The sequence below is a fragment of the Muscardinus avellanarius genome (assembly GCF_963383645.1).
Source record: "Muscardinus avellanarius genome assembly, chromosome: 12".
Lineage (NCBI taxonomy): Eukaryota > Metazoa > Chordata > Mammalia > Rodentia > Gliridae > Muscardinus > Muscardinus avellanarius.
The window spans coordinates 50,326,235-50,345,754 of record NC_137798.1 but is presented as its reverse complement, the minus strand read 5'-3'; the positions used below and the strand labels follow the sequence as shown (position 1 = coordinate 50,345,754).

At 38.2% G+C, this 19,520-nt stretch overlaps 1 protein-coding gene across 1 annotated transcript; it reads left to right on the top strand.

The window, feature by feature from the left end:
• Positions 1-477: 477 nt before the first annotated feature.
• Positions 478-18,547, top strand: FKBP3 (FKBP prolyl isomerase 3). The gene is made up of 7 exons (XM_080707889.1): positions 478-600; positions 4,039-4,140; positions 5,044-5,151; positions 10,468-10,603; positions 12,079-12,146; positions 17,217-17,314; positions 18,457-18,547. Exons 1-7 carry the CDS (start codon positions 493-495, stop codon positions 18,509-18,511), a joined length of 675 nt encoding a protein of 224 aa, XP_080564015.1. The 5' UTR covers positions 478-492; the 3' UTR covers positions 18,512-18,547.
• Positions 18,548-19,520: the final 973 nt, after the last annotated feature.

The following is a 19,520-nucleotide window of genomic DNA, read 5'->3' as shown; positions in this document are numbered from 1 at the left end:
GTATGTACGTTTCGCTTATGTGAGCTTTAAAAAAAATGCGAGATTTGAATTCGATGGATTAGGACTGAGCCAATTCAAGTATGAATCATTAAGACAGAACTAGATGAAATGACATAGGGATTTGCGGGTGGTTATAGCCTGGACCTTGAAAGGAACAGCAAGTCGTACGTAATAAACAATCTGGTTTACTAGTGGCTGGTAAACATCACTACCGTCAGAGGTCGCCGCTTCACGAGAGGTCCGACTAAGAAGCTGGCCTGACATCTGCTGCGCCACCAGCCCACCGCCACCACCTCTGCGGGGGTTTTCCCACCCATTCAACAAAGCAGCGCCCATAGTGCGGCCTTGATGTCACTCAAGTAGAGGTCCCAATCCCGTTGGGTGGCGCGCTTGCCCCGCCCCCGGCGCCGAGCGGACCCTGGCCACGCCCCCGGGGCGGGGCACCGCGAGGCGAGGCGGGCGGGCTCAGTAGAGCAGAGGCGGCGGGGGAAGATGGCGGCGGCCGTTCCGCAGCGGGCGTGGACCGTGGAGCAGCTGCGCAGCGAGCAGCTGCCTAAGAAGGACATTATCAAGTTTCTGCAGGACCACGGTTCAGACTCGGTACCAGAGGCGGCGGGGCGGCCGGGCCGTTGCGGCTGAGGGAGCCTCACCCCCCGGCGATGCCCATACATTCCGTATTCCTCCGAGCCCCCGCCCTCGACCCGTGGCGGGGAAGGCCAGGGCGGCTCGGGAGCTGCCTGGCGGCAGCCTCGCTTCCTAACCTTTCAGGCTCCTCTTGCAGAATTAAAACCCTTTTGGGATCCTTGAGTGGGGGGGCGGCCATGAGAAAGGAGCCCGGAGATATGGGGGCTGAGGCGGAGGCCGAGGAATATTGATGAGACCCTGGGAGCTGGCTGCCAGGGAAATGGGGAGGGATACGAAGATGTGAGTGGGAACGGTACGTGCAGCTTGCCTTTTTACACTAATGCATAATACCGAACAGTAATCCGTGTGCTTTTCAAAAACCCATACATTATTTACCTTTTTTTAATATTGACCTTTTAAGTAACCTTTTCACCTCTCTTAAAGGGAGTTAGTTACACGTGCACTCTTTGTGTGGTGGCCTTTTATTGTTATAAAAAATTAGATTAAATTTATTTGGCGTTCGTTAAAATTTACGCCCTGCATTTCATTTTTCCAGCAGAGTCTCCATCTTAACCATCCTTTCGTGGTCACAAGTTATTTTTGTCAGACCTGACTTTTTTGCCCTTCAGAAATTAAGATGACTTTTATGTCTCCTAATTGTTGAACTACTATACACTGTTGTATACGCAGCATTTTCCATTTCTCAGAAATGGAAGCTGCAGCTTGCATGTCGTTTCTCTAGTTTCATAAATTCTAAAATGTCAAATACTTCTGTCGAAATTGTCATTTACACACATTAATTATTTAAGTGAATATTTTCCAGCGATCATTCACATAATGTTTTTTTAGCCGGTTGTGGTGGTGTACACTTGTAATCCCAATACTTGAGAGGCCGAGTCAGGAGGATCCGAGATTCAAAGACAGCCTCAGCAACTTAGGGAGACTGTTTCCAAATAAAAAATAAAGTAGGTCTGAGGGTGTAGCTCAGAGGTAGAATTGACCCCTGAGTTCCATCCCTAGTACCCAAAACGACACACATTTATTTTATAGTTATTATTTTATTACATTTAGAAAAATTATTTCTAGGTTTTTATACTGACGATTGAACCCAGGAGCACTCTACTATGACCTACAGTCCCTTTTATTTTTTTATTTTGAGACAGGGTCTCACCAAGGAGAATTTTTCATCCTCCTGTTCAGCCTCCCAGTACTGGGATTACAGGCTGCACCACTTCCAGGCTTGTTTCTGGATTTTTTTTTAAATTGTATTTTGTTTTCAATTAGAAGGGTCTTGAAGGATAGAATTCTCCAACTTCAGTTTCTTGCACAGGCACAATTATTATGGCATTGGCAGCTTAGATTAATTCAGAAAATATTTACACAACATATATGACAAGAAATATGCTCAGTGTTTGTGGATAGGAGGGAGAAAAAGACTTCTGCACCAGGAATCTTATACCATTTTAATGGAGTTATTTTCTCTTAAGCCAACATGAATTTCAACTGAAACAATAGAGTGGGCATATTATCATCCCAATGTAAAATCTAAAACTAGCCAGAGTGGGACAATATCAAGAAACTTGAATTATCTTCTATTTTAAGGGAAGCAGGATTTACAGTGTTTAAACATCCAAGGCATACTACATTGTAGTTGAGCACTCTAAAACCGAACTGTATCCCCCAGCCCCATGTCTTCATTATGTTTTGAGATAAGGTCTCACCAAGATCCCCAAGCTAGCCTGGAACTTGGCAATCCTGCATCCGCCTAATGAGTGCCCAGCTTATATACATATGTGTGTATGTGTCTGTTTTTTGTTGTTGGTTTGTTTCTTTCGTTTTTGCTGAACTGGAGATTGAACCCAGGGGCAGTCTACTTCTGAGCTACACCTTTGGAATTATTTTTGTTTTAAAACAGGGCCTAAGTTGCTGGGACTGACCGCAAACCTGTGATCCTCCTGTCCCAGCCTCCCAAGTACTGGGATTACAAGCCTGCCCAGTTTATGATATAATCATTTAAATGCATATTCTCCAGTGTCATTTATTTAAACCTTTCTTTGACAGTCTTTTTTTTTATTGATCATAGATATCAAAGAAAATACTTCTATTTAGCCAGGTGTTGTGGCATAAGCTTGTGATCCCAGTACTTGGGAGGCTGAGACAGGAGAATCGCAGGTTCAAAGTCAGCCTCAGCTACTTAGAACTTATTTAAAAAACTTTTTAAACTTTACTAATGAAAAAGTTTGCTAAAGCAAGTGATTATTTCTATGTAATCAATTTTATCTCCTCCCATTAACCTTTATCATGTAGAACATTTCTTAAGAGAGCCAAAGGGAAATATTTTTTGAAGAGAAAGGCAAAGAGTAGGGGAGATGCAATACTGGTAATGTGAGAAAAACTGTTGAAGATTCCATAGTAAAACTTGAGAAAGAAACAAAATGAGAATCCAAGGACCACAAGTCAAGAAAGGAAACAGACTAAAATAAGATATCATGAAAATCCTCACATTACATCATTTTGAGATGAACATATTATGATTTGATATTTCAGTAGTAACATTTTAATGTCCATCTGTTTAAAGTTATATTTGAGACTGACCATCTTATATTTTATTCACTAAATAAGTTATTAATCATATTAGCTAGTATTAAGCTCTTCCTGTGTGGGACTCTATGCTAAATACATTAAACAAATTATTATATTTTATCCTTACAACAACTCTTGACGTAAATTCTATTAACCTTCGACTACAGATATGGAAACTGAGTCTTCAGGAAAGCTTGGTCTCTTGTATAGGGTCAGAGAGCTAGGATTTCAATGCAGATAATACAACTCTATAGCCCATGCTATGTATATCATGTTCAGTGTGGCTATCTTGACCTATCTGTAACCCATTTTTAGCTGACTCTGTGTTACAGATAGGTCAAGATAGCCATACCAAACAGGCTGTAAACTACAAAGAGCAGTGCCAAATAGCTTTCTGCCATGAGCAGCTGCCTCTAGTGTGCTTGCTATATAATGTTCATTTCTGTGAGTTCTGTGATGGGAAGAATGTTAGTATGAACCATCATCTCCCACACATAATACTACAGTTCTTGCCTTACAAATAAGTAATATTTTTATAAATACCTAGTATTTCCTAATTTATTGATTTTTTAATGAAGTAGGATATAAAATGTAGTGTTCATGTCTTCATTAATACTATTAAAACATAACTGCTAACATAGAAGAGCCATTTTCTAATTTCTGTGTTGCCCCAGCTAGTATCAAACTCTTGGGCTCAAGCAAATCTCCTGCCCCCAGCCTGAGTAGCTGGGGATACAGGAATGCACCATCCTGCTTGGCTCTGTTTTCTAATTTTAGAGCCTTCTTACTTGAGGGAAATTATTTTGACTCACCATCGTTTTTTCTTTATAGTTTCTTGCAGAACACAAATTATTAGGAAACATTAAAAATGTGGCCAAGACAGCTAATAAGGACCATTTGGTTACAGCCTATAATCATCTTTTTGAAAGTAAAGTGAGTATTGTTATATTCTATTAGCAAAACATCATTTTAGAAATTGTATTTGCAAAAATTTTTATTTGCGTTTGTGTGGTGTGTGTGTGTGTGTGTGGGTGTGGGTGTGGGTGTGGGTGTGTGTGTGTTACTGGGGGTGGAACCCAGGGACTTTCTACCTCCGGTCTATACTCTCAGACCTTTTTTTTTTTTTTTTTTTTTTTTTTTTTAATTTGGAAACAGGGTCTCACTAAATTGCCAAGAGCATCACCAAGTAGCTGGGGCTGACTTCGAACCTGCGCTATCATCCTGTCTCAGCCTCCCAAAGTGCTGGGATTACAAGTGTGTGCTACCACGCCTGGCTGCAAAAATTTTTAAATGCATTTGTTTGTAGAATTAGTTCTTGAACTTTTAATTTTTCTTAATTGTAACCATTTTTTAAAATTATATTCATTTGAAATCCTGTAAAAGATAGCAAAGCTAATCTGCAAGATGGCAGAATATTTTGGTATTTTGAATGGGGCTGGATTTTTTAAGTAATTTTTTAGTAACTTAAGACAGTTCTTTGGGCATAAATCCATTAGGTCAGTTGGTATACCATTTTAAGCATTTACATTGCATATAAAATATTACATGGAAAAATAAGTTCCGTTTTATTAAAGAATTTCTATACTGCCTTAGATTTAAGCTAGCCTTTAGAAAAACAGATTTTAAGATATTTTCCAATATTTATTCTCTATGAAATGATTATCTTCCACAGAAAATTAACTTTATTAAGGAGTTGTTTGAGTTGTATTTATATCTCCAAGTCTGACTTGGCTTTTCTAAAGGTCACCATTCTAATTTCAGAATTTAGATAATCTGGATAACCCTTCTAGGTTTTGACCTGCTCTTAATATTGATGTTGGAACTTTTTGTTTACAGCGTTTTAAGGGTACTGAAAGTATAAATAAAGTGTCTGAGCAGGTGAAAAATGTAAAGCTTAATGAAGATAAACCCAAAGAAACCAAGTCCGAAGAGGCTCCGGAGGAGGTCTGTACTTAATATTTTATGTTATTACTTATATGAATTTTAGAAATAGTATTTGCTTTTTAATACCAATTTCTCAGTGAAAAGTAGTTAAATATGACCACTTTCAGTGAGCCAAACTCTGATTTGGAGTGTGCCACCTCCCTGAGGTGTACTGGGATAGAAATAAGCTAGAGAACAACTAATTGTCTACAAGTAGTAGCCTATCCTGTGAAACACAGGTGACTTTGTATTCAATATTGCCTCCACCTTTTTTTTTTCCCCTGGTACTGGGGATGGAACCCAGTGGCATTCTACCTCCGAACTACACCCCCAGCCCTATTTTTTATTCTTTATTTTAAAACAGGGTCTCACTGAGTTTGCAAAGGGCCTCACTAAGTAGCTGAGGCTGCCTGCAAACTGCAATCCTCCTGTCTCAGCTTCCCAAATGCTGGGATTACAAGCGTGCACCACAACACCTGGCTTTGCCTCCACATTTGACTAGACCTGAGCTTTCAAAACTATTTTCAAGACCTGATTCTATAGCCAAATGGGACTGAGTAAAAGCAACTTCCTTTTTAATTATTTTTAGCTTTTTCTGATGTACGTGGTGTCCCTGGCAATGGAAAAAGTCCAAGCCTGGCCACAGGGTTTGGGTTCTCATCTCTCTCTTCTTTCCCAATCCAGGTCTTACTTTGGCACAGAGGCTTAAAGAACTAGATAAAATCACTTCTGCAAATGAAATACAAAAGCCTTAGAGCTAAGAACAGCTTAGCAGACCTGAACTGATCATAATCTTACCATTTCTGATAATACCTTGCCAACTAAGCACATTCATTAATGGCAGTATTAGTATTAGTGATAATAATCTTATATTAGTTTTTATCAAGAGACATATCCTTTTGTTGAAGAAGCATTTGGGTAGTATTTGGACAAAATGTAATTTTAGGTATAGAGTTATAAATGTTTATGTAATTAAAGCTAGTTAATTTGTATCTTTTCCTATTGGTTGAGACACATTAATGTTTGTGGGCATATATACATAGAAAGCAGTTTTGAGGTATGAGGGGTTTTTTGGGGTTTTTTTTTGTTTGTTTGTTGGTTTGGTTTGGTTCTAGAGACTGAACCCAGGGGCATTCTGCTCCAAGCTAAGCTCCTAGCCCTTTTTATTTTTTATTTTGAAATAGGGTCTCACTAAATTGCTGGGGCTGGCTCCAACCTGCAGTCCTCCTGTCTAATCCCTCCCTGGGATTACAGGTGTGTGGCACTACACCTGGCTAGTTTTGAAGTTTATGACAGCTAATGTTTAGCCGGGTATGATGCCGCATGCTTGTAATCCCAGCATTCAGGAGGCTGAGAGGATCGCAGTTTGCAGACAGCCTCAGCTACTTAGTGAGGCCCTCTGCAATTTAGCAAGACCCTGTTTCAAAATAAAGAATAAAAAATAGGGCAGGGGGTATAACTCAGAGGTCGAATGCCCCTGGGTTCCACCCCCAAACATGCAAAAAAAAAAAAAAAAAACAAGTAATGTTTGATAAACATACCTATTGAGCAGCTACCAAGGTCAATGGAACTATGAATTACTAAAGGATTTCAAATTAATGGATCCTTCATTACTAAAGGATTTTACTTTCCAAAAACTTGCAGTGAGAGTGCTACTAGGAAGCCAGTGATACAGGGTTAAGGGATTATGAAAAGAAGTTAAAAGTGAAAAACAAGTTCTTAAGGAATGGAGACAATCTACAGCGATCTTATCAAAATCCTAAACTTTTTTTGGTAATGGTACTGGGGTTTGTACTCAAGAGTTTTAGACATTCTCAATAAGCACACTACCTCTGAGCTACATGCCCAGCCCTAAGTGGTTTCATTTTCTTTAAGACCTATAGTTACAACCATTCCCTTGTTTCCAACTTTAAAATTCTATGAATCTTTGACTCTCCATTTCCTTCTCATGGCTTCTACAGAACTAGTGCTGCCTTTCCTTCATTTTGCTACATTTAACTGGCCAGCTTGAGCCCAATTACATGCTATCATTGTCTTCCCAATACCCTAGATTCCAGTAGCCTCTTGCCCAAACCCTTACTGATCTCTGCTACTTTGTATTCATTCTTTGGGAATACAGAAAAAGTATTTGTGAAACCAGGGTACTACTTGGGAGGCTGAGACAGGAGGATCACACAGGGTTGAAGCCAGCCTTAGCTATTTAGTGTGAGGCTCTCAGTATCTTAGTGAGACCCTGTTTCCAAATAAAAATATAAAATCAGTCTGGGAGTATGGGTTCCATCCCTAGTGCCACACACAAAAAAAAAAGTACTGTGAAGAAACATAATCATAAACTGTTTACTAGGCTTGTTATGAATTCATGCTAAATCCATGTTTTTTAGGTCCACTGCTTCTCAGCAACATACTCTCACTTGCTAGATTCCCATCACATTGCTCACATAAACTGTTTTAACATTTTATCACAAAGTCTCAGTCCATTCTTACTCATTTCTTACTACATGCTCCTCTTCTATTTTATTGAAATGTAAATGTCTATAAGAAAGGAATATTTCTTTTCAGTTTAAATGTTCTCCCTTCTCCTATCTCCTTCAAGACTAATACTCTCAAATATATTTTTTCTTTTTAAAATGTATCCCATTTAGGAAAGTTGCTGATCTCCTGCCTTCAGTTATTCTTTATCCATTTATTGCCAATATAGCCATTCTAGTAAGCTATCTACTTTGCAAACCATACCCTATCTAGAACTACACAGTTAAGTAGTCACTATCTTTATTAGTGAGTTTCTATCACTGTGACAAGATACCACAGATAACTCCCCCCCCCACTGGGAATGGAATCCAGGAGGAGCATTCTACCTCTGAACTACATTCCCATCCCTGTTATTCTTTATTTTGAAGCAGGGTCTCACCAAGCTGCATAGTCTCACTAAGTAGCTGAGGCTGGCTGTGAACCCGGATCCTCCCGTCTCAGCCTCTGAAGTACTTGGTATTGTGCCACCAAGCCCAGCTCAGTAAACAACTTATAAGTTAGGCTTATTTTGATTCACTGAATTGGAGGTTTCAATCCATGATCAGCTGGTCGGTGGCTTTTGGACCTGCAGTAGGGCAGTTCATCACTGTGAGAACATGTGGTAGAAGACACTTGTCTCATGGCAGCCAGGAGGCTGAGGGAAATTGGAAGGGTTTGAGGTCCCACGATCCCCATGAAGGACATGTCCCAACTTCCTTCTACTAGGCTCCATCTCCTAAAAGTTCTACTACCTCTCAGCATTATAGACTAGGACGCCAAGCCTTCATCACATGAGCCTTTGTGCAAGTTTCAAACTATAGCACAGTCTACTATGTGTAAGAGGCTTATAGGAGGCACTACGGAGATAAGGAAGAAACTCCTCCTGGAGTTGGAGAGTAGATAGAATTGTTATATAGATTAGGATCCTGCATGGTATGGACTTTTGGACCTAAAACTAAAGGCAGTAATTATGAACATCATTCTATCCATTGAGTGGAGGATTCACTGAATGTGTCAAAGATAAGCACAGTCAGACATTAAAGTGGTAGAAACATTTAATTCATTCTACTAATAATAGGGGAAAGAAATGAGCTCCGTTCTGACTTGGTGATTGGGCCTTTTAAAGGGAAAATGAAGGAGTCAGGAAGGGGATTGGCAGGGACTTAAAGAGTCAGGAAAACGAAAACAAAATTAAACAGAAGTGGAGGGGGTGCTGCCCAGGTGAAACTCATCTGGGTTTGCTACCCAGCATTTACCAGTCTCGGGCACCTGACCTATACACAGTGGGAAACAAGAGCCCTATTTTTAGATGTTGGCCAAATACGTATTAAATTCTTTTGGCACTCTTGACTTTTCTCTGGCAGGCATTTAATGGATGAGGGGGTCATGTGGGGATAAGACCTTGAGCTGTTTGAAACTGTTAGTTTCAAAGCTGAAGTCTTCATAGGCCAAGGTTGAGGCATAGGTCCAGAAGTGGACTCACAGGAGCCAGACTAGAGCTTGGTCAAGGAGAAAATCTTTATCAAAGGGGTAGGTAGACTGCAGGGAGACCAGACTTTTTTTACTTACATGTTTTGGAAAGATCCTGAATTAGGGAAGTGAAAGTGAATAAAAATTTGTATAACTTGGCCAGTTAGCAAATAGATAAGGAGGAATAATGCAAGCACCTTTTCTCTTGCTCTCCAAACAAAACAGGTTTGAAATCCTTGATATGTGACCACATCCTTGCTGCCTGTTTTATGAGGTTTAGGGACCAAAAACAAATAGGTTCATCCCACACCGAACACAGAAACCAGATAGATTTAGGTAAAGAGGGTACTTTTACATTTGCTCTGACTTTTTTTCTCTTTAATTTTTTTTCTTTTTTTGTAGTACTGGGGATGGAACCTTGGGGCCAGAAATTGGAAGGGTGTATACCTTGTGTGTTACCTCCTAGCTACATCCTGAAACCTATTTATTTTTTTATTTGGAAACAGGGTCTCACTAAGTTACTGAGAGCTTCACAAGTTGCTCAGGCTGGCTTTGAACCTGCAATGCTCCTGTATTAGCCTCCCAAATACTGGGATTACTAGTGTGCATCGCTATGCCTGCCTCCTTTAAAATTTTTGACCGATCATCTTCCCTTTGTTTTCCTCACATATATGAATTACCATTCACTAGATTATCCTCCAGCCTTTTCTTTTCTTGCTATTTTTGTTTTTTGTGATACTAAGGATTGAACTCAGGGCCATTCTGCCTCTGAGCTATATCCCCAGCCATATATATATATATAATTTTTTTTTTTTTTTTTTTTAAACAGAGTCTCACTAAGTTGCTAAGAACCTTGATAAATTGCTGGGGCTGTCCTCCAAACTATGATCCTTCTGTCTCAGCCTTCCAAGTACTGGGATTACAGGCATGTGCCATCATGCCCAGCTTGGCATTTTCTAAAGACCCTGACGATTATGCTTTGTTTCAGATAAGTAATTTCATTCATCGTACAAACTTATTTTCAAGTTCAGGGACAGAGGCAACATCACTATATTCATTTTAATTGGATATAATATCTAGCTAATATTATTGCTAAAACGGTACAAATCTTTGGGAGTCACAGTATTCAGTGCCTTATGGCTTAATAGGACTATAACTGATCTTATGGCTTGTTGAATAAAGAACAGAATCTTGCCAAGGGTTTCCATCATAGCCTTGAATTAAAGTAGTGATTTTCATGGAGGTTAACTACAGGTAAAACAAATATTATCCTTCATAAAGGACATAAATTTATATATATATATATATCTATATATACATACTTATTTATATATATATATATGTTTTTTTTGGTTTTAGGGTCCACCAAAATACACAAAGTCTATTCTAAAAAAGGGAGATAAAACAAACTTTCCCAAGAAGGGAGATGTTGTTCACTGCTGGTATACAGGAACACTTCAAGATGGAACAGTTTTTGATACTAATATTCAAACGAGTAAGTGTTAATAAAACTTTCAGCTTAACATGTTGAAAAATATTTGTGTAATAAACAAATGAAGAGCTACCTGTACCCTTTTTTGTTGTTGTTGTCACCTACTGTTTTCCAGATGTCTTCTTTTTACTTCACTGATTACCTCTTGGTCATTAGGAAGCTTAGTCTAAATTTGTTATTGTCTATTTTAGTCCATTTTTGGTTGCTCTAATAGAAAACCTGAGACTGGGTAATTTAATAAGAGTTCTTTTAGCTTGCAGTTCTGGAGCTCCAAGATCATATACAGTTATCAGTCCAACTTCTGGCAAGGGTCATGTGCTGCTTTATGCATAGCAAAAAAAAGTAGAAAAGAAAGCTGGCAAGAGCTTGTGAAAGAGAAACACATGATAAGAAAGAGTAAGGGGAGATCCCAAGCTTGCTTTAAAATCCTCTCTTGAGGTAACCAAACAGGCCTGCAAGACAGAAAATTCTTGTGAGAAAAGTTTTAATCCCTCTTAGGTGACCTAGTCACCTCTTACAGGCCCCAACATGAATTTTCAGTAGGGACAAAACATCTTCAAACCATAGCAGTATCTCAAATTGATGCTTTAGTATTTTAATATAAAAGGCAAGATAGTGTGCTATTTTAGTGGTATAAATATAGGACCTCGCCCAGCATGGTGGTGCACGCTTGTAATCCCAGTACTTGGGAGGCTGAGACAGGAGGATCGTGCAGGTTCGAATCCAGCCTCATCTACTTAGTGAGGCTCTCAGCTACTTAGTGAGACTGTTTCCAAATAAAAATATAAAATAGGTCTGGGACTATAGCCTGGAGGTAGAAAGCCCCTGGGTTTCATCCCCTGTACCACAAAAAAATAAAAATATCAGTATACCACTGAACTATATCCCTAGCCCTTTTGAGACAGATCTCCACAGAGTCTGGCCTTGAATGTACAATCCCAAGCCTCTAGAATTTCTGGTATTACAGGCTTACACCACCATACCCAGTTTAAACCATAATTGTTTCTATCTCTAAAATTTGCTTTTTATTTTGGGGGGAGGCTAGGGTACAGTGTAATCACACATCATAGTGAAGTTCAGAGTGACAGAAACAAGTCCACTCAGGGAGATATATTTCCCTCTAGGTCCCACCTAGCTCCTTCCAGGATTTTCTTAATCCATTTACCTGGCTTTCTGAATTGTTAATTTTTGTTGTTGTTCTGAGCATTGAAAACAAGGGCATTCTATCTCAAAGCTACACCCCCAGCCTTTTTTACTTTTTTATTTTGAAACAGGGTCTTGCTTAGATGTTGCGGCTGGCCTCGAACCTGAAATCCTTCTGTCTTAGCCTTCCAAGCACTGGGATTACAAGCATACATGACAACACCTGGCTTTGTTATTGCAATTATTGAGGTTAGTTAAATCACTGTTTCCAATGGATTTTAATTTATTAATAAAAACTAGAGTAACTCATTAATTACAAGGAAATTGTTTTACAGGTTCAAAGAAGAAGAAAAATGCCAAGCCTTTAAGCTTTAAGGTTGGAGTAGGCAAAGTTATCAGAGGAGTAAGTAAAGAATTACAGTGAATCAAAAGATGTTCTGATATGTGGTATTTGTGATATATTAGATTATTAATATTGCTAGCAAATCTGGCACAAGTTGTATGGGTCTCACTTTCCCCTACAAAAAAAAAAAGAAGTTGAACCTAGATCTGGATTATTGAGTATAATTTTATACACCTATTAGGGTTTCAAATAGTAGTTCCTTCCATGTCTAAACCTTTAATTACTTTTCTTCATAAAAATATTTGGTTGTCTAAATTTATCTTTAAAATTCTAGTAGCCGGATGTGGTGCTTGGGATGCTGAGACATGATGATTGCACAGGTTCGAAGCCAGCCTCAGCTACTTAGTGAAGCCCTGTTTCCAAATAAAGTATAAAAAAGGTCTGGAAGTATAGCCTGGAGGTAGAAAGCCCTTGGGTTCCACTCCCAGTACCACAAAAAGAAAAAAGATTCTTGTAAAATACTACGCAGTTGTTTTACCACATGCAAAATCACAAAAGGCAAAGTATCTGTTCCACTGAAGTACTCAAGAGAAGGAGGAGTTTGTATCTGTAAAAATATTTCAAACATAAGCATGCTTTTACCCACCCATTTATGTGAGAGAACAGAAGGAAATTTTGAGAAAAGAAGTTAGGTGTAAGCTATATGGACCATTACAGTGTACAAAAGGACATAAAAACAGAGTTGATGGCTTCCCTAAATTAAATTTCTGTGTTAGGATTATGTCTGTTCTTTGTTTTAAATTGTAATTATTCAGAACATAAAACATTGGTTAACTAAAATCCCTATTTAAATACTGTATAAGAATATTTATATTACTTTGTACTGTGGGGCCAGCGATATAGTTCAAATAATCATACCCAGAGCCCAAAACAATATGAGACATGTTGAAAGGCTTAGTAGCTTTTTTTTTTTTTTTTTTTTTTTTTTTTGGTGGTACTAGGGTTCCTGGAAACTCTTCTACCTCCAGGCTACACTCCCAGAACTATTTCATATTTTTATTTGGAAACAGGATCTCTTAAGCCAGCAAGACTGGCTTCGAAACTGCGCGATTCTCCTGTCTCCCCCTCCCAAGCGCAGGGATTATAAGTGTGGGACACCACACCCGGATAGCACATAATTTTTAATTGCTACCTACATAATCAGAGTTTTTGTTAAATATAAATGAAGATGAAAAATTTTTCCAATTATATAACTTACTTGCAACTAGTAAATTTCTTCTAGTTTGCCATATTATTAGTTTCCAGATAGGTAAATCCTTGGGTTTCGTTAAGAGTATATGATATTAGAAATAGACTCTGTATATTTCTGTCATGTTGATTTGCCTGCAGCTGACTTTAACATCCAAATTCTGGGGGGTGGGAAATGCTGGGCATGGTGATGCATGTTTATAATCCCAATATTTGGATGCTTAGACAGGATGAAGATGCAAGTTTGCAGCCATCCTCAGCTACTTAGTGAGGCCTTCTGCAACTTAAGACCCTGTTTCAAAATAAAGAATAAAAAATTGGGCTGGAGGTATAGCTAGCTGGAAGGTAGGCTGCCTGTAGGTTTAATCCCTAGTACCCCCCGCCCCCAGAATGTACAGTCTTTTCTCATTCCTTTGATCTTCAAAAGATCTTAGTGCTCTAGCTTTTGCAACGTGGTAACTTAGTACTGTAATCCTAGTACTTGAAAGGCTGAGAAAGGAAGAGCACCGGTTCTAGACCACCCAGCCACTTAATGAGGCCCCTAGCCACTTAGACCTGTTTAAAAAAAAAAAACTAGAGTGCAGCCCCTGGATTCAACTCCCAGTACCACACATACACACACAAAAAGACTAAAAATAAAGTTTGTCCTGTGATGTAAAAGTATAGCAAACTTTTTAAATGTGCTAATAACTAGTTTCTATGATGTGTGGCATGTGTACAAAATTTTTTTACTTTATTTTTTTATTGGTGCACTGTATTCATACATTATAATGGGATAAAAAAAATCTTGTGTAGATATATGTGCACACATCGCCCAGTTAGCCCCTACCCCACACCATTCCCTCCCTCCTTCCCATGCTTGGCTTAGTGGTTGATATCTAATACAGCAATTTATCCAAAATTAACAATGATAGTCTCACATAACAGATTCATTTGTTTGATATCAAACTTTTGATCACGTAGAGATAAAATTTCAATATTTCTTTTTGCTTTCTTTCTTACCAGGATATTTTTTTTCTTTTTTTTTTTTTTTAAGGTGAAACTATCATACTTTTTTTTTTCAGAAAAAATATTTCCTAACATGAAATATGAACTCTAAATACCCAAAACAATCTCGAAAAAGAACAAAGCTAGAAGATGTACATTTTCTGATTTCAAACCTTTATAAAGCTACATGAATTGAAACAGTGTAGTACAGCTATAAAGGCAGATATATAAACCAGTGGAGTAAAATAAAAAGCCTAGAAATAAATTCTTTCATATATGGTCAAGTTATTTTTGACAAGGTTTCCAAGAATATTTGGTGAAGGAGATAATGATCCTTTCACTAAATATTGTTGAAAAATAATAATTACATGAAAAAGAATAAAGCTGGACCCTTACCTAACACCATATACAAATATTAACTCATAATAGATAAAAGACCTACATGTAAATCTTAAGACTATAAACTTTTAGAAAACCTGGGTGGGTCATAACACTTCACAACATTGAAATTGGCAGTGATTTCTTGGATATGATTTCAAAGGTACAGGCAACAACAGAATAACAAACTTCCTAAAAAATAAAAAAATATTGTACATACAAAGACAATGTAAACAGTTAAAAGTTACTGGTAGAATGGGGTAAAATATTTCCAAATGCTCTATCTGAAGGTATAATAATATTCCAAGTAGAAATCCTAAAAATTAGCAACAATAAAAGCAAACAATACAATTTAGAAATAAGATTTTAACCAATAAACACATGAATATATTCTTCTTTGCTTAGTTGTCTGCTGGATGGAAAATCTTGTTTCTCGGTTCTGGTGTGTATTACCTATTTCTTCTTTGTAGTTAATCTCTTTCCATATTTTCTCTAGCTCAAGTTTTGAAGACATAAATTCCTTGAGTTTCTGTTTGTCATGGAAGCTTCTTATTTCCCCATCTAACTTGATAGATAGTTGTGCTGGGTAGGAAATTTTTGGCTGGAAGTTGTTTTCTTCTTTTTTTTTTTTTTTTTTTCCTCTCTCTCTCTCTTTTGGTGGTACTGGGGTTCCTGGAAGCCCTTCTACCTCCGGGCTACACTCCCAGACCTATCTTATATTTTTATTTGGAAACAGGGTCTCATAAGCCAGCACATGCGGCTGGCTTCAAACCTGCGCAATCCTCCTGTCTCTGCCTCCCAAGGGCGGGAATTACAAGCCTGTGCCACCACACCCGGCGGAAGTTGTTTTATTTCAGAATTTGGAATATGTTACTCCGAGCCCTTCTGGCTTGCATGACTCGGTTTGGGAAGTCTGGGGTGATTCTAATTGGTTTGCCTCTGTGCCTCTGAATATCACTTGGCCTTTGTTTTTGTTGCCTTTAAGATTCTCTACTTGGCTTCCACATTGGTCATTTTGACAATTATGTGGCGTGGGGGTATCCTCTTCTCTGATCCTGTCTAAAGGGAGTTCTATACATTTCCTGGACCTGTGTATCGAACTCTTGTTCTGTGTTTGGAAAATTTTCTGCTATTATTTACTTGAAGATATTACTGATCCCTTTGGTTTCACCTTCTTTTCCCTCATCTATTCCGATTATTCTTAGGTTAGCTCTCTTAAAATGGGCCCATATTTCTTCAATGTCAAGATTCCTGCTGTCTGATTTTTTTCTAAGTTATAAATTATGCATTTGTTTTTGGAGTGATCGTCTTCTAGCAGTGAGATTCTATTCACCATGTGGTCTAATCGATTGCTTATACTTTGAATTGAGGGTTTTACCTCAATGATTACATCCTTTATGTCTTTTAGACTCTAAATTCTTTTCGAAGGTCCTGTATTATTTCGACAGTTATATTCCTGATTTGATCTTCTGGAGATCTCTGAATTTCTCTGTTATCAGGTTCTGATAATATGGGGTTGTGGGCATTCATTGCTCTATTGTTGTTCCTCTTTCCCATGATTTCAGAAGTTTGTGCCTTCCCTAGATCAGTACGACTTCACTTAGGGTGCTCTGTAATGCTTCACTGGGTTGGACTGCAAAATCTCAGACCCAGGGAGATTATCAAAGTCCCTGGGCGTGCAGTACAGGGATTTCTCCTTTAGGGGCCACAATTTCACTCAACGGTTGTTGTGCGTGTTGATCAGGAGCTGTCGAGGGCGCGGTGAACTCGCTGTCACTGCTGGCAATATGGCACTGCTGCCACACCCTCAGCCACGAGGCTGGAGCTACTGGCAATATGGCGCCGCTGCCACGCCCTCGGCTGTGAGGCTGGCATTTCTTTTCTGGTTTTGAGCTCTGTTCTGAGTCCCTGGAAGGCGTGATGAGCTTGACCACTGGGAGTTTTAAGACGTTCTTTGCGCTGAAAGAACTGCTGAATTACACCAGAATGACCCACAGCTGCTCACTTCAGCTCCTTGTTTACCTTTCCTCTCTGGATCCTTGTGCTGTGAGGGAAGATGGTGCTGGCGCAGCCCTGCTACTGCATTGCAGGCTTGATTTCTGGTCTATGGTTGTTCTTCTTGTCTCTTTTTTCTGTCCCTTGTGTTTACACTTTTTATTTATCTGCTGATGGCATTTTCTGGCTATGAAAAGCGCTGGTTTTGTGGCAATAGAGATCAAGCTTTAGCAGGGTTCGTAAATGCTGCTTTTCTCGGTCGCCCTCTTCCCGGAAGTGCAAAATTACTTTCATAATTGTCTCATTTGAAGGGTTTGAGTACTAATAAAATACTACTAAAATTACCAATTTTAATATTGATATTAAAATATTTGAAATATCCTTTACTTGAGAAAGATTTAGGGTCTTAACCAAGATTACTTTTGTACATAATAAAGTCCAGCCAATGCTTTTCTGTATGTCTGTCATATTGTATGTATTTTTGAAAAATTTACTTTTTTATATTGCTCTTGGCCTTTTTAGTGGGATGAAGCACTCCTGACTATGAGTAAAGGAGAAAAGGCTCGACTGGAGATTGAACCAGAGTGGGCTTATGGAAAGAAAGGACAGCCTGATGCCAAGTATCCTTTTTCATCTTCAATATAAAGAAAAAAAATTTAGGAAATACACCTGAATGTGTTAGGAAACATGCATATGTAGGCTAGCCTTCAGATCAGAAATCTTGTCCAGACTAGTCTTCCCCAAAACTCAGATGTGTCAACACATCCAAATATATACTTTTTTTTAAAGGTGGGTCCCTGCTTTGTTGCCTAGGCTAACTTCAAACTTGTAGGGCCAATCAGCTCTTCCACTTCAGTCTCCCAAGTAAGCTGGAATGAGGGGAACATGCCACATGGCTGGCAAAATAGTATTTGGTACAACACTTTCAAACTTTTTTCTCTCTCTCTTACTCTTAGGTTATTTTTAAGGTGATGCAAAGTTTGCGTTTTCATCTTTGAAAAGTAGCTTTTACTATTTGAAGGGTTTATTTCAGTAAGTAACAGTGTCCAATACAAACAACTGTAGTGAACTGTAAGGCACAAATATAGCTTGTGATAATATGTGATAATTTTATGCTACAGTATAATTTAAAGCAATTAAATGAGTAAAGCTTAGAAGTGGAGCACACATTGGGGATTATCACTTGAGAAATGAAGACCACAGGACCAGATAGTGTTAATAAGCATTTATTATCAATACTAATGACAGTACTTTTCTGATAGCCCGAAGTTTGTAAACATTTTAAAAACCAAGGCAGTCACTCCCAGACCATTGAAACCAAACCAGTCCAACAGGTAAATGGGAAGACAATTTATAGCTGTTTTTGGTTCTATTCCTGTTGACCCAGGTAAATCTTTGATGGAAATATCAAGTTTGAAAGCACCTCTACAATCTTATCCTAAATTTATTTAAAAATATAGTAGTTTTCAGCCTTGCCTAGCACACACACATAATGCCCTGGGTTCAATCCCCAGTACCACAAAAAAATTTTAAATAAACAGTTCTCAGCCTATCAAAACCAGATGGCAAGCTGAGGTTCCCTTTCTCTCATTAAAGGTACTTTTAGGAAGCTCTAGGTTAGTATGTATTTCTGAATCAATGGCATAGCTCTTCCTTTGGAGGTTAATTACTAATATCTAGAATACATAATTATAATTGTATGCTAAGATTATTAGGAATAGAGAGGCACTTTTTATCAAATATACCTTGACTTCCTCAACAGAATTCCACCAAATGCAAAACTCATTTTTGAAGTAGAATTGGTGGATATTGATTGAAACACCAGTGCTTCAGATCTATAGACATCAGCAACAGAGATAAAAACCTGGCCTTGAAATTTACTTAATTAGAGCTTGTTGCTATTATAAGAGTCAACTGGAAAATTCAAGGAGTGAAAATTTGTTTACTTTTCTTGAGAAATGTAATCCTTTATAAGTCCCTGAAGTCTAAAATATTTTACTCTAGCTGTAAAATATTGGCTAAGGAGAACTGTTTTTCCTTTTACCTCATGTTGCAAACTAAAAGGCTCAATAAAAATGCATCCACTGTCATGATTAGCCTCGTTTGTTCGGTGTTATGTTCTGATTAGTTAAGCAGGACCAGAGACCTCACCCAAACATAGCAAAATTATCTGGACAACTTTGCCAAGGACACTAATTATCAAAACCTTTACGTTTCTCAGTACGGTGAGAAGACAGAGGTATGGAACTTGAAGCAGAAAGTTAAAGGGGCTTAGAAATCTTGGCAGGAAGATAATACCTAACTTTAGGGAATGTTCTCTTCAAAACCCATGTACCACTAATAATGTTGAATAGAAAGTTAATATTAAGTGCCCCCTCCCCAAATAAACTCATAAGCAATTGCTGGATGAGCTCAGTTTTATTACAAAAAATGATCAGTTTGATCAAAATGAAAGCTTGCTCACAAGTTTTACATGAATATTCTAAATACAAAGTCTCCTGAAACAACATATTTTTGATATGACTTTCATTTAAAGGGATGCAAACATTACATTTTCTCATTTATAATCTACTTCAAGGCATAGTATTTTAATAGTGTATCTTTTCTGAAGTTAGATCCAAATTCACAAGTATAACTCAAACACTCAAGACAACCTTGCCAGCAACAGTTAAAAATTGTTTGTTTATACAGAGGAGGTAAATCCTTAATAACCAGCCCTTATGTTTTCAGAATCTGGTACCATACTGACATGATTTGCAGTCAGTTTTTTTCCTACACTTAAGGCTACAAAACTCTGTTGCAAATGCATTGCAAAAGAATTCTAGA